Source organism: Anarhichas minor, unplaced genomic scaffold (genome assembly GCF_050575085.1).
Source record: "Anarhichas minor isolate MPS153535 unplaced genomic scaffold, ASM5057508v1 ptg000010l, whole genome shotgun sequence".
In the NCBI taxonomy this organism is placed as follows: domain Eukaryota; kingdom Metazoa; phylum Chordata; class Actinopteri; order Perciformes; family Anarhichadidae; genus Anarhichas; species Anarhichas minor.
In genome coordinates, this window is record NW_027466456.1 from 14,000,879 (window position 1) to 14,026,010 (window position 25,132).

Consider the following 25,132-nt stretch of genomic DNA (forward strand, 5'->3'; position numbering starts at 1 on the left):
TGTCTCTCACCTCAGTGCTTTTGTCTCTGTTTCTTCCATCTCTCTCTCATGTTCATGTGTTTGAAGAATTCCCCAGCTAAGGGGTATTTTAAGTCGGTGTGTTTTTGTCTGAATACTGTATGGTTGTAGAATATTCAGGATGAGTAATATTTTCTGTCATTGCCTGTCTTTGTTTCGGGATGAGTTATCGCCTGGCTTTGAGACTGTGTGTGTGAGTGTGTGTGTGTGTGTGTGTGTGTGTGTGTGTGTGTGTGTGTGTGTGTGTGTGTGTGTGTGTGTGTGTGTGTGTGTGTGTATAGGAGTTAGCTGAACTAAAGACAGGGGCAGAGAAATACAGTATTTGGTTTTTAAATGTTAGGGGTCTATTGGCTGGTTTCATTTCAGTTTGTTAGTAATGTAACTGCATGAGAAGGATAGATATTTGTCCTAATAGTTAAAGTCCAAGGCTGAGAGGCCTCATGTGTGTACAGTTTAAGCTGAAACACACTTCAATTTCTTCATCTGTCATGTGTTTGCTTGAGCCTTCTGCTGTTTGTTGATGAGTCGGCTGGAAAAGCAAAGCAATAAGCTAAAGAGACTAAAAGCTACACGGCGCTGCAGTGTTGCATGTTGATTCTCAGTTGGTTTGGCAGCACCAGCAATTTATTATTTTTTGGGCTTTTCTTGTCTTATAGCTGACAGTTGACAAGAAAGGAGGAGGGACGAGATGCAGCACAAGGCTGTGAACCTGGGCTGCTGTGGTAGGGTTTACGCTTTACCAGGTGAACTACCAGGATACCCTGGACATCAGGCTTTTCTCAGCTTTCATGTTACTCCCAGTCCAATTTGTTAAGTTTGTTGGAGCTTTGTGATGCTTACTTTAGCCATAGGTTGTTAGCAAGATGTACTTCAATTCAAATAATGGACTGAATGCCATTCTCATTTATTTAGACGGTGAGGGTTTAAGAATCAAAACACTTGGACACAGTTGGACATTAAATGATTACTGATATCTGATGCAGAGGAAGAGATCAATCAGAAAAAAACACCTTTGTATTACTGATTATCAAAAATATTGCCTAATATAAATCGTACTTGATCCGTCAGTCAGTTCATCAAACAAAAAGCTTTTCCTGCTAACTCTATATACATTCTTTCAAAGAATCATTTCCTGAGCTCACCAAACATGCAGGGAAAAGTACCAGCTTTCAAAGCAAACAATGGCCGACCACACAGAGCCACGAGTCAAGTGCCTTCGAACCCACTTGTTGCAAGGCAGTTTCACATGCTGTTTTATAGAGGCACTTTGAATGGACTAGTAAAGTGGGCACCAGTGTAAAAACAGATTTTGTATTCATCTGCAGTTTGCTGAATGCTACATTCAGTCTCAAGTGTCAAGCTGTCACATCATCCAGCAGTGTTGGCTTTTTGAAACGTGCAGCTCTCGATGCGTGTTGCTTTCAAAAGCGGTGGATTGTGTGTCTCGATGCGAGCTGGAGTTGTTGCTGCAGTCCTTATCAGCTTGTACCGTGTGCCGCCACTCTCTGTAATCAGACCCTATGCAGGTACAATCGGCACGTACAGTGAGACAGAAATGTCTGTTGTGACACAGAGAGTGCTATGAAGGAAGTACTCGGGTAACACAAGAAGGGAAACCAACAAGAATACGATTCTTTTTGCATGTTGTTGCCAAAGAGGGTGATTGCGTTACTGCTGGGCTGTTATTTTAATGAAAAGAAAGCAACTTATGTTTAATTGAATTGCTCTGGAGCTGATAAAGTGTTGTGTACAGTAGGTGAAGGAAGGCTTATACAGTTGCCACTATTCAAAATTGATGATGCATGCTTGCTCTTTCACAGAAAAATATAAGAAATGTCTTACAGCAGCTTGTCACAACATTAAGGCTTAACTATTTTATCAACTCTTCCATCTTTGTTGTTCCAGATTAGATTAAAATTGTTGTTGTTAATCTTGCTTTGACTTGTGGTTGGCGTCAAGGATGAAGTAGGACGCACAGTACAGGCGGAGGTTCTGAGGAATTCAAAAATTCTTTCTTTATTATATTAAATCAAAAAAAGTTCAACTGGAATAATTGAATGTGACAGACGTGTCCAAGAAAGCCAGATTGTTGTTTTGGCCCATGCAAAGATATTCCTTGGTTTCTCGGGGCTGGGGGACCAAAGATCACATCCATGAAATGTGACCTGTACGTGGGCCAGCAGACCTGAACTGAGGCAGAGACTAGAAAGTGGAACAGCATCAATTTCAGCAGGACAGGGACAGGCGGAGACGTGAAGCGTCGCTCTGGACGCTCGGAGGAAAACTGACATGGAACAGATGCTGTGATCAACACTGGGTCGGAGGATTATACGTCTTTTTATGAAGGAAGAACATCATCATTTTTCTGTCCGTTTTTGTCTGATTGAAGTATTTTGTCTGGACTTGGTTTTTAAATGCTGGCCTTTTTAATTTAGAAAGGTTTTGGCTGAATGAGGATTTTTTGAATTGACTGGAACTCACTTTCTGTCTCATCCAATTTGCTGAAACTGCTGACCTGCAGTACCTGGGAGGCGACTGGAATAAACATGGAGTTGTTTTTTTTTTTGCAAGCCAAGAGCAAGTTTTCAAGTGCCCAGTGCTGATGTTATCCCGATGAATTCCTGAAACTGTCCTGAGACGATCCAGAGCAGGACTCCAGGATGCAGCGTCTGTGTGACGGCTACTTCTTGAGAAGATTGGTTCAATAATACCGTCTTACACTTTCATAATCTGTGAATCAAATCAAGTAAGTTATTGAGTTGAGACTTGCAGAGAACAATAAACAAACAAAAAACAAATTTTATTTTTGATCACAAGAGTAACCAAGATGATGACATCCAGTCTGGATTTTCCCATCAGCCCCTTTTGCTACCGTCGTCACTCCTGGGTTTGGTATGTGAAAATGTGAAGTAAAAAAGTGGGCACGCAGCTTTGTTGCCGTTGCCCTCACAGTGTGGGTGAGTGTGAATGTGTTAGTTGAATGTTAAGGCAATTTGAGTCTCTGAGAAATAAAGTTTATATGTCACTAAATTGTTTTGCCTGTCGAGTTGTGGTGACAAACGTAATCCTTTGCCTGGATTATGTCAGAAGCAACGTTTTCTTTGAATGAAGGGATGTACTTATGAACTGCACTGGAGTCAGTTCAATCAAATTAAATTGTATTTATTTATATAGCGTCAAGTCCTAACAGACGTTATTTTCGGACACTTTCATATAGATCAGGTCTGTCGCAGGGAGGTGGTCAGGTGGTCGCCACACAAAGCACAGCACGTTGACACAAGAGACCGGGGTTCCTGAAGTCTGTGGTTGAGGCAACAAAAACAATTTGGATAAGTTTTAGAAAAGTTTTGGTTAAATGTTACTAATTACTAAACCTACACCTAGATGATCTTTCCTTAACTGTAACCAAGTGCTATGTCAATGAACATTTTATCGAAATGATCAGCATCAACATTTTTGCGACATGCCAAATATATTAATTAACATTTCCTCATTTTGTTGATAGAAACTTAAATCCTGCCGATCATCATGTTTACTTATAGATAATAGCTGTTGTAATTGGTGATAAATAACTGTAATTTGTTCATCTGAACTATTCAGCCATACTTTTGTGTGTGTGTGTGTGTGTGTGTGTACTTTTGCATGTGAACATATTTGCTATGTGAGGAAGCTATTTTTCTCTTTTTCCTTTCTCTCTGTCTCTTTTATTACCAGCTACACAGACATTTCCACCAATGTCAGCTAACTTACGTACATATGATATAAAAACATATCCATATCCAGATAAAAAAAACTATTTCACCACCAGTGTTTGGCAAGTTACTATAGTCATTACATATTACTCACTGTAAGTGTAATTATGTTACTTTACTAAATACTCGAGAGCAAAGGCAATTTATTACATTAAGCATTTTGTAAAAATCTGTATCTTTAACTTGTAATAGATATTTTTCACATTGTGGTATTTTTGCTTTACATGACTGTTACTTTGACTGGTTATGAAACAGTCTCAAATTGAATCCTGCTGCCTCTATGTGACCTACATAAGTAGACGAGACCATCAGCGAGAAGATTGGCACAGTAGTTATTCTTAATGCCTGTCATTGGTGCCACTGGGTCGGATTCCACGCAAAACCAGACGAAATCATGCAGGTTCACCTGAAACTCCTTCATCTCAGACTTTAATTCAATTTCAATTCAAATGGCATTATCACAAGCATCGGTGTTGTTCTTTTAGTCAAGCTATATGTTCTACTGTTGCTCTCTTTGTGCGCTTTTATGGCTTTTGATGGTATATTTAGTAGTGATTTTCTGTTCTCCACTGCTTTAAAACCACACAATTTTTTGAGAGTGTGCCCCTGGTCATCACAGTGTGAGTGCTGCTGACACCAAACATGGTGTGGTGTTGGCACTGAGAAGAGCTCTGCTCGCGATCAGGGGATTAGGTTAATCACAGAGCGGCTGACTGCAGTGCCCTCTTTCTCAGAGAGGGGAATTAGATTTATACAGAGCGAGAGGGTGGGGAGATCGGGACAGCTAGGTTGCGGTGAGACCAGCAGGACAGACACCCGTTGATCTCAAATTCTCCCTCTGAAATCTGAAAATCGAATATGGCAGCTGGTAGATAAGGGCTTATTATCTCCTTTTTGACCTCATCTCTTCCCTTTCTTGTCTCTTCTGTCAGTTTGAATGGAGGCCACTGGAAGCTACGAGTAATATGTCAAGTGCAAAGATTGGATGACTGAAGTGTCGGCTGTGATCCTCGTGCTATAGTCAGACCTCAGAGACCTTTGTGTGTTTCTTGTGCTCACCGTTTCCGTGGCAACTCAATAATCACCTCACCTGGATGATGTTAAAGTGAACATAAATCGACAAAATCAGACCGCGCGGTGTAATCTAAGGAGCAGTTGGGGGGCTAACCTTTGCAATAACAAAAATGCACCTGCACTAGATATCAGGGTCATTTTATCACTGGGATGATTTATCACCGTCACCAACACTATGAAAGTGACATGAAGACCGAAGAGTCTTCCGAAACAGGGTCCTCCTCTGCTCCACTACAAAGTGTCACTCCACATGAAATCACACTCGCATCTGTGGAGGACTCTCCTCGCTAAGTGGAAGGTTACATAAATACATGTTTTAATTGAGGGATGCCCTGCCACACTTGACCGGAAGCAGGAAGAAAGCCGTGCTAATCTGTTGTGTCAATTGCTGTTTTATTGTCCCTGCAAAATCGAAAAGGAAAAAATGTATATTTGTGCTCCATTAACCTGCAAGTATGTGACTGTTTAGGGACAGTAGAACGATTCGGCATCAGAATATATAGATGTACCAAGTTAACCAGTTCTGTACCGTGGTGCTGCATGTTTTCTGAGAGTCACTGAGGTCAAACATGAGTTGTGAAGATGTGCCGAACTGACTTTTTCTCTCCCTGTTCCGATTCTTAATATTTAGCTTGCAGCCCACAATGACTAAATGAATCTAAGTGATAGTGGAAACAGTACATTTAATATCAACATTGATGAAGAAGCAGTATTTATTGGGGATCGTGACCTCTGTCCGATACTCCTGTTGCATCATGAGGTCAGTATCTGCAGTGATACAGATGCAACAGATCACAAGACAATATGTATAGTCGCACTGAAGATCAGGCTGGTTAGAATCATATTTCTACGTGTCATCATAGCTAGAAGCTTTACTGCACTGCACTTGCAATTCACAGTTCTTTCTTGTCTTTTTTTTAAAGTGGCGTACTTCTTTCTAAATCTGATTCAGAATCAGAGAGGATGGAAATTTAGATTCTTATATGAATCCTTTTGTTCCCCAGTCCTTAAAACCACGTCTTATCTTTCACATTGTCAGACTCTGTCTTGTGAACTTGTCTTTCTGTCAGTCCTGACCCTCTTACTCCCTTATTCAATTTTTAGAAGATATATTTAAATAGCTTTCAGGGATCATGCCTGCTGTTTGATCTTGATTTAATGTGATTGTGTGTGTGTGTTTGTATGACAGAGACAGCTTTCATGTCAAAGGTGATGTTGTGCCTGTCAGGTTCTGTCAAATATATCTGAGATTCCATTTGCAGTCTTTCTTTCTGGTAGACCGAGACAAAAGACATTGTGCTAAAGTTTGTCTTTTTTTCGGTCGTCTCATCTGCAGTGTGATATCGATTTAAATCACAAGGACGAGCCAGAGCAGCCTTCTGCCAGCGACAATGTGACAGGCTGCTCTTAAGCCGTCAAATGGATGTCTGATCGATGTTTAATTATGGTTATCTCTTCACCCTGTTAAAGCTGCAGTGGTGTTGCACATTTACAAGTTCCAGGCATCCATGATCTCCCAAAAATAATGTGTTACAATAAGATAAATGATGCCGACATGAATCAAAAACAGGGTTCCAGTTACATAAAAGGAGGTAATTGCATCGAAATTAGTCGAAGTGAAGACTTAGTTAAGGGTTTACACATATTGATTCCTTAGCATCTTGTTGAGTATCCAGAGCACACCTAGCTATCACCCTGATTCACTAATAGGATGTTGTCACATTAACTTTGTGGCTGCCTTACAACTATCATCTTTTCATCCAATGTGAAACAACATTTAAAGGAACTATGTTTACATATTTGGGGCGGCTGTGGCTCAGGAGATATAGCGGGTCACTTGATCCCCGGCTCCTCCTGTCCGTATGTCGAAGGGTCCTTGAGCGTGACACTGAACCTCAAGTTGCTCCTCGGCTTGCTCTACAGCACCCACATCCTGTAAATGTGAGTATCGTGCTTTAACTGGAGGTTATATGATGCAGTTACACACTGCCATCTTGTGGAAGCAGGCCTGAAAAACTAGTTTTCTTTTTCTGTGGAGTGAAATGATGCCCTCTGATGTTCATAGATGGGTCCTGCCTCATTTGACTTAGAAGGAGTTTATACAGTCTATGGTTTTATCCATCAACAGCGGTAGTTGTTTTGGAGCATAAGAGGACTGAACAGGCCAGAATACAGAATGATCTCTTTAATGCTGTTAGACTACAGGAAGTAAAGGTGCCCTGCCCAAGAGTGAATAGTTTCACTGGGTGGCATGTGTTTTGGTTTCATCAACAGATTTGACAATAACATACTTCCTTAAGCCCTATAATCAGAACAGGTGATACATGTGGTAGTATCTGTCATGTCACCAATGTGTTGTTTATTATAATGCCACTGTGTGTTGGAATAAATCAATGAATTACAGCGGCACCAATTGTAACACCACAGAATTAGATCTAGAGTTGTGTCTCCAAATAACATTTTAGGTTTATATTGGATGTTTATCTTTAAACGACAAATTATCCATGGCTGTATATTTTGCTACAATGATACACATTTGCTGTTTGCAAAAAACAAAACAGAAACAGAACAACATGATTCTCAGCAGCACCCAAGAACATACATTCACAGCCATGATCAATTGCAAGTCAGTGTTATAACAATCTGTACCAGCTCCCACTGGTGTACCAGGTGATGTCTGCAGAGGAGCTCTTTCTATATCTTCTTCTTCTTCCTCTGGAGCACATTAAGGAGGAATGCCATTGCCATTGTTGTGTAGGATACAAATAGCCCTGTGGCTACCACATCTTCCGCCTCTACCATTTCTAATCTCTGTGTGTATTGTGGAGCAGTGGGACGAGCTGCAGTGTGGGAACGTAATAGTTATTCGGTTTTGGCCTCTGTGACTCGACTCCTCCCATTAAATGTTTGGTTAAGTGCATGGGTTATATGTCATCTTTCTGAATCATTTCCAAGTAAATGACAAGGATGCAAACTAAGAGCTCCAGCAGTTGTCAGTCAGTCTGGTTTTCATGACTACTGTGTAAATAACTGTGGGCTAAATAAGGCAACTTACAGTTAAGTGTTGTCGTTTTTATTATTGTGTCTTGCATACAACTCTGACATTTATATATGTATAATGTATACACAGCTTATTTATATAAGCTGTGTATACATTTGATAATTGCAAAATAAAAAAGTCAAAAAACAGTTTTAACAAAATCAGTCATCGGACCTTCATTGTCTGCATCATAAATCATGAATTACTGGGGAAAACGATTACTATGTAATTCTATGATATCAATGTAAATCCTGATTCATCTTGTTGAGCCATTTCATGAAAAATATACTCTCTTGAATCATCATAGTGTATACAATACAGCAGGGGTACATATACAGTTTAGTTGGTTTATATTTTGAGTAACGTGTGTGTGTGTGTGTGTGTGTGTGTGTGTGTGTGTGTGTGTGTGTGTGTGTGTGTGTAGCTGGTGTGCTTCTGAACATTTTCCATACACCGTGCTAATTATAGCTATCAAGGCTGTGAGTGATGGATGAATTATGACTCCACTCCAGCCACTCCAGTCCAGGACTTGGGTGTTCCTCCTTGCTCTGCTGGGCCGTGCTGAAGGGAACAGATCTCCATACACACACAATCACACACACACACACACACACACACACACACGCACACACCACGGGGAGGAAGTGTAGCCTGTGACAAAGAGAAGAGTCCGCAAAGAGAGCGCAGAGAGAGTGGAGAGTGTGAACAAGGGCTTAAACAGCTCCGTGATGTGACGTATGGACCACTGCTTATGTTGCTGCTGTGTGTGACTTGAGATCAAATGTGTGGAGAAGGTGTTTGGATGCCTGTTTGTTGCTTTCATTTGTGCCGAGGAGGGCAAGACTGATGAATAACCTGCTGAGTAACTTTTTAAACAGAGGCTTTATATGTAACTGTCATGTACTGTGTGGTGGATTGCTATTTATGTAGAGCTGAACGTGTGTGATGATGCTTGTTTTGCAGTAACCGATAGATTAATTTGATGGTTTTCATTTGAAGTTGTGTGATAAAGTCTGTGAGTTTTGTGTATGAGAGGTGTGTATGCATGCAGTTATCAGTAATGCTACTGACTTGACACGTGTGTATGGTAGTGTGTGACGTTAATACTGAATTCTGGGTCTGTGTGTGAAAATGTGTTGCCAACACTCTGGGTGTGTTAGTCGATTTAGTTGCTGTGTTTGTGGTTGCGTATGTGATGGTATGCGCCGCGTAGTGTGTGCATGAGTGCGCGTGTGTGTCAGGGAGATGTACCGGCGTTCACCCTGTGCCAGAGCAAGGGTTCATTTTGACTTCAGTGAGGAAGTCATCAGGAAACTCCACGCCGCCAACCATGCTCACAGGTCAGGACTCACAGATGACCCACTCAACCACACACACACACACACATACTGTATTCTCTCTCACACTTGAATCTGTCCTTTCAGTGTTTTATCTTGTTTCGGTTTTGAGGTTGTCATTTTCAGCTTCTTACTCACCTCCAATAGCTGAATTGTTTCTTTCATGTAAAGTTGTCTTATTTAAAAAAAAAAAAACCTCTTCACTAAGTTGTTTAAGTCTTGTAGTTTTGTAGAGTCCCTGAACTCCTTCCCTTTCAGCATATGTGTTGTCTTACTTCCTATTTCCCATACATCAAGCAATCCTCTCATGTGTTCCTCATCATTATAGTAATCCTCAGATAGGATGTGGTTGTATGCACGTTATATCACATGTTTGGGTGACAAAATCCAAGTAGACTTGATGGTTTTTTTCGCAGGGCAACAGTTTCAGCAGAGCGATGTTTTCAATAGGCTGCATGCTGTGTTATTGCCGTTCCAAGAGTCGAGCAGTTAGCCATGCAAAAGAGTCTGGAAATGTTCAGATGAATTTGTTTATTATCATTATTTTATTTTTAGCCACAGTGTGAAGAGTCTGGTCTGTGAGACACAACCAGAGGAACCAAAGGATATATCTTCAAAAAAAAATCCCACACACATCATAGCATTGAAGGGGCAGATTATGGCTTTGTTGACTAGCAGGATTTATTGTTAGACCACATCAGTTTATGTTTTGAACACTAGAGCCTATTTCTTCCTACATCATAATTACTGGGAATGCCTACCAGAGACAGCACATAGCTAAAATAATAATGTGTTTTCTTTCTTTCTAGTGAAGCACTGGAAAGTTTTACATTTGAACAATTGAAACAATCTCAGAAGTGAACATCACTCTTCATTTGAAATCCAACGTTGTAACGAGTGCTTGTCTATAAAGAATCACAAGCCCAAAAGGTTGGGAACAGATGACTTAAATGTTTCATATCATTTAAAGTGTCTTCAAGTACAAAAATATATACATATTTTTAATAACTTCCCCAGACATATCGAAGCATTGCCAACTAAAACGTACTGCATGACTCAAGCCCATGTGGTGAATAAATAGGAAACTGTCGTAACTCTGCACCACCGCGCTCCTTTAAAAACTTGTTTGGTGTTATTGTCCTTAAAGCAGCATGCAGCCAACCATCACTGGAGGATAGACATCAAAGAAGGGAATGAGTTGGGAAAGAAGGACAGTTTTAGTAGACTATAATGATGTCGTGTCTTAAACAATATTGCTTTATAAAATATGCATTGAATGTCTCATCATACAGGGCCATCACTTATTTTCTTTGAACGCCGAGCAAAAATTCATCGTTGTCAAAAATGTGTTTATTTTTCATGCATAAATAATACTGAAGTTTGTGCCATGATTTAAAGAGCCAGTGGGGATTTGGAGGGATCTATAAGCAAGATTTTAATATACTATTTATTATTATGTTTTTATTAATGTATAATCACCTGAAACTAAGAATCCTTATGTTTCAGTTAGCTTAGAATGAGCCCTTCATATCTTCAAAAGAGCGGGGCCTCTTCATGGAGTCCGCCATGTTGCATCGCCATGTTTAGTAACCAAGAACCGACAAACTAAACGTGGCTCTTGTGAGAGCCTTTTCGCATTTTCAAGTTACCTGAAGGCCACTGCAGTCCTCCCACATGCTTGTGAAACTGTGGTAATGTGAGATTCAAAAACATGGTAACACTAGCCGCCGTCTGGCTTCTGTTGCTGCTAAAGGTGTATTATAATAGTAAGGATGGCCTCTGAGCGAGGTGAGTTTCCACAGTTTTGCACTCTGCGGCTCACATTACTGCAGTCTTTAAAAGGGACCGCTGGATGCCACCTACTTCTACTATACACTGGCCCGAAATAAAACTAACTCCTTCCCTCATGAAGGACATACAGGCTCGAGGATGAGAATCAACCTCCAGCTGTTTATTTTACTACTCACGTGAGATACAAGCACATTGGTGCATTATCTGTCTCATCTCACCTGCTTAGTCTGACAATTTATTTCCATATACGATCAGTTGTAATAGAACACCCAGTACATCTATAAACAGCTACGATACAGCGTATTCCCTTCCAAGGTGGATTGTAATAAAGTACAACTGTTAAGTGAAAAGAATAAATAATTTGTTTAAGTCCCCCAATTTAGGATTAAAATTGTTTTTTTTTGATAAAACTGCAAAAAACCTTGAAAATAAGCAGCAGAATAAGAGTGCAGACTCTTTTAATGTTTGAGTCGAGAAAGAAATAACCGAGTGTGAAAAACTAGGCTGGGTCTCCCCCCAAGAGGACTGTGGGTATTCAGGCTCAGCTGGAGACACGTCAGGCTGCTGGCTGGAACTGCTGGCATGTTTAGGGGACGTCATCACAATGGATTAGAGCAGGAAAACAACCAGACACTTTAACAGTTTATTGAAATAGTCCAACAACATAAAGTTTAATGAGACATTTTGAGAAGTTGGTGTCATGTGATCTGTACTGCAGTATAGCTAATACTTTTCTCAACATGCACAAAAGTAATGCTGAATGTTTCTTTAATCTTTGAAAACTAAATAGCCCTGGTGGCAAATTTCGTTGGATTTGTATCATGGACGTGTGCAGACGTTGAGCTCTGTAGACATCCACCGCTGGTCGGGTGGATTCACCTCTGTGACTAAGGGTTTCCTGTGGAAAGTACTGGACTGCACTGAAGAAAGCAGAAGTTCACAGATGGTGTACTGTACTGTGCTGCATGTTCGAATCATTAGACAGGTACTCAAGGCCCACGTGAGCACCAGGGGGTAATTACTCCATTAATGCTCCTCTATGTGCTTTTGTTTGTACAAAGCTTATGACATATTTACACAAATGCAGCTGCCCTTTCATGGTACATTGGTGTGCATGAATTAGCTAATATATGTGTGTGTCAGGGAGTGTTTCTCACTCCACAGCTAGGACAGGAGATGAGCTTAACCAAATATTTTGCCAGTGACCGGGATTCCTATGTCATAATAACAAAGATCAGAGCCCCTTTAATCTGCACAGAAGGTTTTCCTGGGTGCTGGGTCCATTTAGTCATTGTCACCCTTCACTACTTGTCAGAGCAAAGTTACCTCACATCATCTCGGACCAAAATCGGTTCTGTAGTGAGGACTTTTTTCACGATTAAAACCCAAACTATTGATTTGTGGAAACATTGTTTGAGTGCAAATAAACAAATTAGAAGCACTCACAGCTATTCATGCTGCTATCTGAGTGTTTTTACAATAGGGAGCCCTTTAGGGCAATGGAGAGGAGCAGTGTTCCCTGTAACTAGCTTGTAATTGGTCAAAACAAAAACACACTAAACATGTGGCTTAAATAGAGTTTATTTAGTCACAGTTGTTGGCAAAATAACCCTAAACTTCCTCATCGTCTATATCTGTTTCAAACTGCAAGCAAGACCTCTTCATCCTCTTCATCCTTCATCTTATATTTCATTACATGTTAAATCGACATCAGTGTTTTAAACCAAAATTTCTTTTCACTTTGGTGACCCATTTGTTTTCCTTTCCAGCGCAGGACTTTGAATAACAGTGTTTTGTGCTTGCTCGCCCATGGGCGGGGTTCAGCACTGTGTTGTAGAGTTTGTGGTTTGGCAGTATTTTATTTGCAGTGCACTTTACTTCCAGAAAAATGTAGCGAGGACTCGTGACTTTGCCGTAGTTTATGTGGTCGGGGGGCTTTTGATTTCTAAATGACTGGCTAAAGTTGAAATTAGCCGCCGTGGCTGTGTCATGGGTTTGATGTTGATAATGGTGATTATTGCAACGATGAGAATGATGAAAATGATAACGAGATGGTACGGATTGCTGGGAGGATCACAAGGATCAAGAAGATGGTGACTCAATGAAGTCCATCTTCCTAAAATAATTAGCTTCACTAAATAGAAAGTTTAATGGAGTTGTAGTTCCAGCACTCAGTTCAATGAGAGCAACAGAGAGAAGTTCGGGACTGTGACCGGGGGTAGCTTGACTCTGTGCAGACCAGGGGATGTAATGGAAAAGAGATGCCACACTGTAACTTGCCAGCACAGGAATGTTTTCCATACTTTTCACTCATGCTATCTTTGTCTTCCTCCCAGGTATAAGTTCATTTCAGTTCCTCTCTCTTTCAAGTGTGCATCAGCCCCTGTTCCATCATCATCATTAACTTTTACATCTCATCTTTTGGCCAGTTCTGCTTTGTGTTTCCTGAAACCGTGTGACGTGCGGCTTTGTATTTAGACTGTAAATAATTCTTAAATGAGAGCATCTGCTAGATGACGTTGTACCTAAATGTGCATGTATAATGAATCGGCGCCTAAATAGGTTAGTGGCCTAATTTCCATTAATAAATGCTGTGTCTACTTGGATTCCTGAGTTTTCATCCTTTTTTTTTTGGTCGCAGATTAGAAAAGGCCAGAGGACATATTTGATTCTCAGCATGGTTTTAACTTAATGGAATGCTTGTTTTTATAAATCAAAGGTTAGGGCTATAATTCTGGCGGTTGAAGTTTTCATTAGTGTGGTTAAACATTCCCATGCTGGGTAATGGTAGACACACTGATGTGTTCAGACTAGATGTGGGAATAGATCAGTGTTTGACAATGATGACGAGATAAATGTCCTTTAACATTGAGATGTCCTCGGTTGCTGAAGTTGTACCCTTTGCTCCAGAGACTTAAGCTCATGTGTCAGAAAGGCACTGCTTCAGCATGTGCATGTTTAGACTAGCTCGGGTTATTAACCTATTTTAAGATACCTCTGCTGCAGATTCATGCAGGGAAATGTTGCTGCAATCTTTTTGAGCATAACATTTCAGCTGCTGTTTTTTCTTGTTCTGATGGGATCGCTCAATCACTTCATCGTCCTTCATGTGGGGCATTTCAAAGCTTTTGCATATTTCACTGAGCCAGCTGCTTACTCAGAAAGGTCTCTTTTGGACCCACTGCTTGTCCCGGACATCTCTCTCCATTTCCCCCGGCTTCAGTCCCGTTTGTCTCTGATACATTATGACCAGAAGTCCTACGAATGATGTAGTGGAACAGATTTAATCTGTAATTTTTTTCAAGCCACAACATTAGCATTAGTAACAATGCTGATGTAATAACAGAACAAACTCACATTCAAGAAATAATAGTTCAACCTCTGCTAAGGACAAACGGGAGGCGTTGCCATGGCCCCTCTGTTTGCACAACGAAACAGACAAATGGTGACTGGTTTCTCCTCACCATTACACACAGGAAGGAGGAGATTAATTCAAAGTATAACTCTCTCTCTCCCTGTCTGTGGCACTCTGTGGCTCCCTCTTTACGAGCGTTTTACGAACGAAGTGTCTGTTTCTTCTTAACACACTGTGGAGTTTTAGTTTCCTGCTTTGTATTTTACGCAGGTCAGCAGTGAGAGGTGTTCATGATAGAGGACAGTTCAACGTTCAAGTAAAAGAAAGAAATCCCAGTAAACACAGTTTCTGATTTGCAGGCTAAAATACATCGTCATGTCTCGTTTAATATGTGCCTGTATTTGTTTGAAACGTGACCTCTTGCTTACATTGAAGCATTTAAATAAATATATGTCAATGTGTGCATATGTAACAGACTTCTCTTTAAAGTTCAGTTTTAAATACACATGTAGATGTATCTTGACCTGCAAATCACCGACCCGATGCAATCTGTGATGTTGCGACCATTATTGGGAAGTACTTTGAATCTATTGTATTTTTTTCTGACACGATCTGATTTGTTTTTCAGTGGTAAACTGCTTTTATTTTGTTTTGTCAAGTTTCATAAGAATTATCTTCAGCGTTGTAAAGATTGCTGAGGTAAAATTACAGTCCAATAATATTCTGACTTTTTGGACAGCTGCAATGCAGAATCAAGTAAGTATAGTCTTTAAAGCACAAAATGATTTAGCTTCCCAGCACATCTCCGACATGTTGACTGACTATAATCCAGTATAGTTCTTGGTCAGATGGAGATTTTCTTTAACTGCACCTGGCCCTGAAAATAAGATCCAGATCTGGCGAGGAACATATACAGTTGTGTACCGGGCCTCTGTAGAAAGGAACAAGTTACCAAACAGTATTAGAGAATCAATTGCATATGTAAGCAGAGTATTAGTGAGTACACTCATCTTCCTTTCTAATATTGTCTTAGTCTTCGTGGATTTTAATTGTATGGAGGACTGAACCCATAGCTACTGCAGAAGCTAATGTTGATAAACTAAAATAAACCTAAAATAATCAGAGAAACTCTCTACTTGTCCGTTTGTCAATAAACCTTTGGGCAAGTCCATCACTCAGTCAGTCTGGTCGTCAGTCGGACAGATGCAGCTGGATCATGGGAAAGGAATGTTGTGTCATCCTAGCAAATCATTTTAGGACCAGAGGAAGGGCTTCCTGATTGCGTTGGTGAAAAGCAGAACTGTCTCAGCCTGTGCGGTACCATAATGATCATGATTAGTTGGAAAATGTACATCCCCAAGGAATCGGTGTCCCGAGTAGTTCTTTGGAAGGTATACAGATGAAATGCCATCCTGTAAAAACATATAAACACAAACGTGCGTCATGGAGCCCGGTGACGCTTTTGCTCATGCTGGTTTGACTGATTATTTCCCTTCTTACGAGGAAGCTCGTGACTGAAATAAAGCATTTGGCCTCTGGTTCTCTTGATCTCTCAGCAGTCCTTGTTTCTCTTTGAACAGACGCCGTGCTTCTAATTGACTGAGCAAGAACATTCATTTTGCATTTGTCTACGTTAAGATATAGAGTACGTGTGAGATTTGAGTGCTGATGTCCATGTTGTTCTGTACATGAACTTTAAAGAGAAAGCATGGGGTGGTAGTATGAGTGAGACTGGTTTCCCAGACAAATACGCTAATCCCCTAAACCACCAGGACACCCCCATAGAAAAGTGTCTTTGTTCCCAAGGTCTGTCTTTGTGTTGTATTTTGAAGGCTAAATTCTTGGACATCCCTCCTTTGTCCTGTTAAGCACACCAGGGTTCAAGCACAGCCATAAGATGAATGTTCCTTTTTTTCTACAGTCATTATAAGCCTGTTTTTGTTTTGTTTATGTAATGAAATAATCAACGCTCAGAGGTCTACTGAGTACTCTTCATTCAGCAAATACATTTGTAAAAAGAGATGCTGTTCAGAAAAGCTAGTTTGACCTTTTCATTTTAGATTATTTCCAAAGACCAAGAATGGCTTTTCAAGATCAAATAGTTTAACTTATTTAGCTGTATTTTCCATGGGAAATGATGGGAGTTTGAGTCAGTGCTACATGGGGACCAAAGTAGACCACAGACTTGGGCATCAGTCACCCAGACACAAGGGAGTCGTAAGTCTGTCCGTGTTAAACGTTTACTTTAAATTTACTTCCACCAAAGAGCAAACCTGAATCATATTAACAGTGTTCAACCTCTAAGTTCTAAGCGATCTAATTGATTACAGGTGTTTTCACAGGTGCGTTATGGGCGCAGGGGCTTGATAATTGAGTGTAGGTATTTCAGTAGCTGTGTTTAGCAAATAACACACACACAGGGTTTTAGTTTTGAATGATGTGTCTAATGTAGATAATTATGCCACATTAATGCATCAAAACCAACGACCAATGAATGATAATATATCAGTCACAGGGGCCGTTTCCTGCATTAATAAATACTTTTACTTTTGATATTTGAAGTCCATTTTGCTGATATTACTTCTATTCTTTTACTTAAGTAAGGTTTTGACTTGAAAATGTTATCCTTTAGAATTTTCTTGGTACAGCATAACACCTCCATCTACTGAGTTAATGTGATGCTCTTTAGCTTCTATAGAACACAAGAGAAAAACGTCAGACAGTTGTTAGATGTGCGTGTTGTGGATGACTAGACTTGCCTGCGCTGACTCCAGAATTAGTCTTCTCCACACGTGATCACAACACACAAAGCCAGTGGATTGACCTGAGGGCAGAGCAGTCAACCGTCCAATACGTGGTGGACAGTGCGGGCATGCATGCGTGTGCATATATAACACATGCACACAGACGCTGTTCATTCACCTTTCAACCTTTGTGTTCATTCCTCTTTTTAGTTTCAGTGCATCATGATATGTTATGAAACAGAACATTTAACAGGAAATTCTGCATAGCAAACGCTTGCACTAATTGTAGCACCGCGTCATAATTCACAGAAAACAGGAGGGGTGCTGTTTCTCTTCCTCAGCCAGTGCTATCCAAGCCTTTTCTGTGTTCCTCATGTCATTGAGAGGCTGTATTTGTGCACATATTTAGCATATTCAACTTTCTCAGATTTCTGTATTCCCTCCTGTTTTCTATTACTGATCCATATGTGGACCCCGTGTCGTAATTCAACACAAACATGGTTTATTTTAACATGCCACATGGAAATGTAGACCTGCTGTGTCACGCAATATCGGCCTTGCAGTACAGACACTTTACAACAAGAGAAACCCCTCACTGTATCTTAATTCAAGTCATGTTTTAGCATCATTCTATAGCTTTCCCACCATGTAAGCTTTTAACAAACACGTTACTTGGTTCACACATTACTCTAACTTTGAGATTGCTAAATTAACTACATTTTCCATTTCCTTTTGTCAAACATTCTATTAATATGCGCACATCAACCTTTCCATTGTTTGGTGAAGCGATTACAATGAATACAGCATTTCATTCGTAATTTACCAGCGTGGCTTACTAACGGCATCCAAAGTTAGCGACCCCAATCGTTGTTTCAAAGCCGTGTTGTAATCCATAGAAACCCTGTGCTTGTCCCCCAACGTTTTAATTCACAGTTTTGCGTATTGTCTTTTGGCTTCTTAACATATTTTAAGAAACTCAGAAAATGATAATCCCTAATCAATCTAATCAGTTCATTTTCTACATTCAAGGGCTGAAGGTCAGGCGTTGTTTAGCCCTCTCTCTCCTGGGAGGAGCCTCTGCTTTTCAGAACAGGGACTTCTGGCTTTTTGAAGGACAGCGTTTTTGCTGTTGTTGCCGCTCGACTTTGTATCAGCCTCACACAAAGTGTAATAGAATCCAGATTTGCACGTTTTCAAAAAGCATCTTAAAACTACTGAGACTTGTTTTCTTCTGGTTTAATAAGTTTAGACTTTGTGGTTTGTGCACTTTGAGCCCTTTCCTTATTTATTGTCCCGTCTGTCTCGTTTATTTCCTGTCATGTCACCCTTCTGTAAAGCGGTTTGAACTGTCTGTGACTCGTTTTACAGATTGAGGTTTTATCTCTGATGTTGTACACGTCATTGTTTTTGTTTGGACCAGATTCCCATCGTTTGTGTAAAAGACATCCCTTCACCCTTCACTCACTTTCCCCTTTTTCCTGGGGTAAAAATAAACATTAGAAATCCCACCCATCCAGTCCCATATACCCTACAAACGGCATAATGTAGAGAGTCACCGGTTATAACGAGTTGCCACAGGGGCCTGTACTAAGGCACACCATCCATATGCGGTGAAATGTAATATGCACAGTACACGAAGCAGTAAGTCAGAACATTTTCATCAAAATAAAAGCCTGTTTCAATCATCTTTATCACAGTGTAATATAAGAGGTGCAGCAGCAGCCTGTTCATGAGAGCTTTTCATCTATGCCTGGTAGGTCTTCTTGTAAAGACGAACTGATGTGTTTTCCATCCCTGATTTCATTATACTAAACAGAAGAGGAGTGGGGTTGGCGCAGTGATACAAGACAAATACACTAAATAACTGAACAAAAAAATATTTGTGACCTTTCCACAGACTGGATATTTAGTTGGAAAAATATCAGAAATAAGTCTTTCAGAGTTTACAGTAATTATTGTATATTTCTCTTCTTCTCCAGACATTTCAACATATACTGTATGCTTTGAATAAATCCAAAATGCAGAATCTATAAATATGGAAATATTGTGAAAGTCCAATCTTAGTGTATAGGTGCTGGAAGTTTCACATTTTCACAGTTTCAGAGCTCTTTTTTTAAATCATTCTACTCAGTGAAGATCAAACATCAAAATGAAGCAACAATAAGCAAAACATTTTTGGGTGGAGGGGGACTTTAAGTTTGTCGTGTAACCAGCACCTTCTCTGCTGGTGTGTGTTTACTATACAGAAGAGGAAGTAGTGGCCATCAAGGCAGAACAAAGTGATAAAACATTGAGACCTGCAAAAACTCAAACTGCTGTGGAAAATGTCACACATGCAACACATCTCACAGTTGTTTGTTTGACCGGAAGACGCACCACAGCCATAAAAAATGTCCTTCAAGTGATGTCCTCCTCCTCGTCTCTTCTTTGATGATGGCCTAATGAGATCCTTCTCCTCGTTCCCCCACGTTCTCCTCCTCGTGAATGTAGGAGCATCACTCTTACTAATGTCCATCAGCTAATGAACAGGGTGCACTCGAGCGTGTCACTCTGCCCTTTCTTGCCCGGTCATGTCAAGTCCATCCATAAATGTGTGTTTGCACCGTACATGATCGTGTGTGAGAGTGAGTGACTGCAGCTAATCTCTGAAGGGGATGTTGGGGGTGTATACATGAACAAACTACTCTTTTTGTTTCCTCATGCTTGGTCCACAGAGCGCTCGATAATGAAAAAAATGTTTTTATCAGAAAGACAAAGGTCGGAAAAGGAGTGTTTGGTAGCAAAGTAATATTTGAGTCTAATGCAGCCTGAAACCCTACACTAGGCTGCTTTGCATTCTTAAATCCAGCTCCAGTCGTCTCCTTTCTGGAAATAATTTCTCTCTCTCTGCCTATTGTTCTACGTTTCACATTGCTAAGAAACAAAAACAATCTGCGATGACGAATAAACATCTTAAAGTGTGTGTTCATCTGTTTTCAGTTTTGATGTGGAGAATGGCCCGTCCGCCAGCTGCAGCCCTCTGGACCCCCAGGCCTCCCCCGGCTCTGGTCTGGTCCTTCACACTAACTTCCCCGGTCATAACCAGCGCCGAGAGTCCTTCCTCTACCGCTCTGACAGCGACTATGATCTGTCACCCAAGTCCATGTCACGAAACTCCTCCATCGCCTCTGAACTGTAAATATAAAAGACACACACATGCACACAAAGCACAAGTATGTACATGCCAGAGTCAAAGAACGATGCACAGAAGAAGGTGGCATATACACATGTCTAGGAAGATGTACATTCCTATATACCTAGATTTACATACTGTATATATTATATACATACATATACCAAGCAAATAATAAATTAGGATACAATACCTTGTTGTCCATTCTATAATGGTAGTTTAATGAAAAACAATTAACAATGCTGAGTAAACCTCTGTATTGATAATGCACTTCCCTTACTTCAAATTCAGTTTAGTTTCCTCAATGGATACCTGATACTCTCTGTTGTGTTTGCATCTTTACTACAAAAGGCTCTGACCTTATCACTGAGTGGTGTTCAGTTCTAGCATCCTTTTAAGAAACATATAAACTTTGAATAAAATTTTGAATTTTTTTTAACATCACTGTGAGTAGTGTCTGCAGGTAAATCATTTTGAGTCTGCATACAGCCCAAACAACATTACCAGTGAGGTATAGGGCTGCCTTTGTGTAGCTTGAGAGGTTGTTGAAGGTTGTTTGTGTGTTTTGGGTTTCATTTGGCTGCAAGACAAGTTTTTTCTACGGGACAATGCAGTTAAAACCCAAAGGTCGCTAACAACAATACTGAATTATCACCTGCCATAACTAAATGTAAATCTAGTTGAATAAAGCCAAGATACAAAGTAGTACTTTTGACCATTAAACTACGTCACGTCTGGTTTGTCCATTATGAGCTACTGTAGAAACATGGCGGTGCAACACTATGAAGGGCTCTTTCTAAGGTAACAAAAACACAACGATTCTTGCATAAAAACATAGTTATGAATATTATATCCACTAATAGATCCCCCTAAACGCTCCACACTGGACCTTTAAGTCAAAGCTCTGCCCACCTGTGGAAGATCTGATACATAGTGATGTTGTTGGGTTTAAGGAGTCTACTACAGGACTCAACATGACAATGATTTGAAACCTACAGAAGAGTAATTCAGTATTTTGCCCTGTCTGAGCATACGAATATAGGTCACCCTGTGAGTGCCTTACAAAGTTACATCCCGTCAGAACAGTAGACTCCTGGTTTGACCCATGAACGTCCTCCCATACTCCTCTCCCTCTCTGGACTCTTTCAGTTAATTATAGTAATGAGGCTGGCTGGGTCATGATAGTCTTTCCCTTTTGTTCTTACTTAACTCTTTGCTTTTAACAACCATGACCAAGTTGGCAGAAAGCACTTCAGCATTTAATTAAGCTTCATGCAAGAGCATAACCTGATCGTTGGTGTGTACTTTTATTTGAGGATGCTTCTGATTACTTCTCTCTATTGTGTGTGTGTGTTCTCAGACATGGTGATGACCTGATTGTAACGCCTTTTGCTCAGGTAAACACATCATACTGTCTGTAAACCAAAATGAGCCTGGTATCAACACTAATTCCCGAAAAAACACACTGTTCAGAAAACAATATTTTGAATATACTGTCTACGTTATAAAGGATCCTAATAATAACCTCTTCCTCTGCTTTTCTAGGTTCTGGCAAGCCTTCGTAGTGTGAGGAATAACTTCACTGTACTGACCAATGTCCAGTGTGCCTCCAGCAAGTAAGTGCAATTGATTTAAGACCAACATTCAAACATTTTTACATGGCTTTTTTTTCTTCTCAAATGCTTACTTCAGTGACCTGCTTTGACTCCAAACAACATTAGGAAATACTTCTGGCAGACTATAAAATTCAGAGCGGCCACTTGAGAATAAAATGTTAGCTTCATATTTTATTATGTTTTGCGGACCTCTAAAGAGTGTTATGAATCAAGTTGAAGCCCACTTACACGCTCTTGGGATACATTTATTAGATTCCCTTGTGGCCGAGTGCAGAATGAAAATAAAAAAGTCTCTGAAACAATATAAACAGTTTGCAGTATAAATGAAAATACATCAAATTTACCCTCAGCACAGCTTTTAATTAAAGTCACCAAAAAGTCGAGGGCTGATCACTCATTTAGACAGCATGTTCATACTGCAGGTCCACTATGTCACCAAAGGGCGGAGGTATTGAGCTGTAAATAGACTGATGTATGACATCTGACACCACAGCTGTTCCCAGCGCTCACAGTGAAGAAGCTAAAGCACTCTAGTAAACAAACACAAGACATGCCTTTTACCCACACACACACACACACACACAGACAGACAGACAGACAGACAGACAGACACATAGATACAAAATGCAGATTTCCATCAGTGGGTTAAACTGAATGAAACTTAATATTACATAAATGCCAAAATAAGAGTGGGATTCTAATTTTAGATCCATCATTCCTTTTAAACCAGTTGAGAAACTAAAGAATAGTTTCTTTTAATGCTTTAATGCATCAGTGTCTTCAGGGAATTTTCTGCTGTGGTGCGGCACAAACAACAACTACTCACACCGATTGAATGCCTCATTGTGCATTTAAATGATGTGTTGTTTCCACTGCATTTAGTCTGCACTGCATCACATTTGCGTCTCACGTGTACGCTTGATACAGACACACACACAAAACAGAAAACCTGCTAGAACAGGTACATGTTTTGCTCTTAAAGATTTCTCTCAAACCAGTGCACTTCAGGGTTTGTATCTATTTGTCATTATGTGAGTTTAAAATAATTATAAAATTCACAGTCAGTGGTTTGCAAAGTGTATGTATATATATATATATATATATAGTTATACATAAATAGAAGCAAACATTTCCAGGAGTCTAATCTAAACTCAACTAATCATGATCGCTATCAATGTGTGCTTGTTTTGTGCGTCAGTTATTTAAAACGCAAATATATTCAGTTTACAATGATATAAAACAGAGAAGATTAGCAAATCCATCACCTTCCAATGGAGGTGAGACTGCAGATGTAGATGCACTATGTATGTAGGGCACCTTTTCCTTTATTCCTCAGGCTTATGTGAGTGTGTGTGCGCGTGTGTGTGTCTGTGTGTTTGTTTCTAAAGATGCTAAAGATCCTCTTTCAAAGGATTTATAGACACTCAGATAGCTGTATTCCTGTCTGACCTACATTCGTCTCTGACGCCCACACATAGACAAGAGCGGAGACTAAAACATGCACACAGGTAGACGGGCAAGCAGCATCATGTTAATGCACACAGACCTGCTTTCACACAGAAGATCAGGCAGATGATCAGTGAGTCCCTTCGGAAAGTTAAAGTATCAATTGTAACCCGCTTTCCAATTGTCAGTCTGCAGACTCCCAGACTTGCAGATCCTGCACAGGATGTTAATGCTAGGACGAGGACATATATGACTGAAACATGGGATTATAAAACAACAAATGTGCCTACCTAAACGAGCACAAGGCCCCATTACAATAACAATGCCAAAACTAAACTAATAAAAGGCATCTGATGACTCATAACTACCGTCTGATCTCGCTTCAGGAACTGTTTCAACTTGAGTTTTTAGTGACCCCATTCATGATTCATTTCATGTTCTGTGGGTTGATTCCCTGAACACACACAGAACACAGTTAAAGGAATAGTAGCCATTTTGGTAAATATGCTTATTCACTTTTCTGCCTGAAGTTACATGAGAAGATGTTTCATGTCCGTCCGGTCAGTACAGGCAGCAACCTCCGGGTCTGAAAAGTGAAACCAATGCCGAAGTGTCTGAAAGCATTTTTTCTAGACAGCAGGGGGCGACTCCTCTGTTTGCAAAAATAATTGATTATATAGAGAAGAGACTATGAGAAAATGACCGTACATTGATTGTCTGATCTAACTCTTTGCTAAAAGTGAATAACAGTTTTTACCAAAATGTTGAATTAGACCTTTAACCTGAATGTCTGAATGTCTGCTTTTACCTCACTGTAAGAAAAGTGTTATTTGTTATTTGGATGAAGCATTTAAAGAAGAATAAGTAAGTAAGTAAGTGTATTTCCTTCTTTCAGGAGGTCTCCTGCAGCAACCACTCAGCCTCCGATCACCAGAGTTTGTCTCCCAGGTAAGAAGCTCAGAGGAATATCCTGCTACGTGTCTAACTTCTGTAAAGCTGCGTGAAGAGCGTTTTTATCTGGCTTGTATCTGGCTCGAACATTCTTCTGCCACCATTTTTCCTTGTTCTCATTATTCTCACCTCCTCTTCCCTCCCCGCCTCTCTCCTCCGTCTCGTCCTTTGCTCATGAACTCGTGTACGTGACGACTTTCACTTTTTTCCGCCATCTGTCATCAGCTCTGACATTGTGGTCCAGACTATTTTGTCATCAAGCTCATTAACCGTGTTCAAACACAATTGAACTGGTACTTCAGACAAACACACACACACACACAGACAGACACATAGAATAGATGTGTTTTTTCACACACTTTTTGGTATGCATTTGATTTTTCCGTTGTGAATCCTTGGTGTGTGCGTGTGTGTGTGTGTGTGTGTGTGTGAGGTATTGTATTGCTATCTTTGTGAGGATCAATTTCAGTTTGAACTATCGTAGTGAGGACATTTCTGCATTTTCAGGACCAAGTCAGTTGGCCTCAGAATTGGCCTGACCTGAATATGCAGCTCCACTTGACTGAAGATTAAAAAATGTAATGGACATGTTTTTGTGAATTTAATTAAAAATGATACTACACCCAGAATCTACTGGTCAGAACTACGTCATTGTGCGAAAAAGTATACAGCAAGTCTAAAGAAATATCTGAAATCCCTCTTGCTTCATAATCCACTTCTCTGCTGTCCATTCAAAGGATTGGTGTGTCCCAACAAATATGTTTCTGTTTAGTTTTTAACTGCAGGAAAACAATTGTGTTTTGAATAAGACATACAATTAAACAAACACAAGACTT

General features: G+C 40.2%; 1 protein-coding gene across 3 annotated transcripts in view; it reads left to right on the forward strand.

Moving 5' to 3' along the window:
• Window positions 1-979: 979 nt before the first annotated feature.
• The window catches only part of pde4ba (phosphodiesterase 4B, cAMP-specific a), a 70,127-nt gene continuing 45,974 nt past the window's right edge, over window positions 980-25,132 (forward strand). Inside the window, exons 1-5 of one of the 3 annotated variants that reach the window (XM_076088318.1) lie at window positions 980-2,910; window positions 20,091-20,285; window positions 21,644-21,680; window positions 21,829-21,899; window positions 24,241-24,293. In XM_076088318.1, coding sequence (XP_075944433.1) covers window positions 2,846-2,910; window positions 20,091-20,285; window positions 21,644-21,680; window positions 21,829-21,899; window positions 24,241-24,293 — 421 coding nt within the window. In that variant the 5' untranslated portion in view covers window positions 980-2,845. Of the gene's footprint in view, window positions 2,911-8,323; window positions 9,225-20,090; window positions 20,286-21,643; window positions 21,681-21,828; window positions 21,900-24,240; window positions 24,294-25,132 lie in introns of those variants that run through there. The other 2 variants (XM_076088316.1, XM_076088319.1) reach the window with 2 other exon arrangements.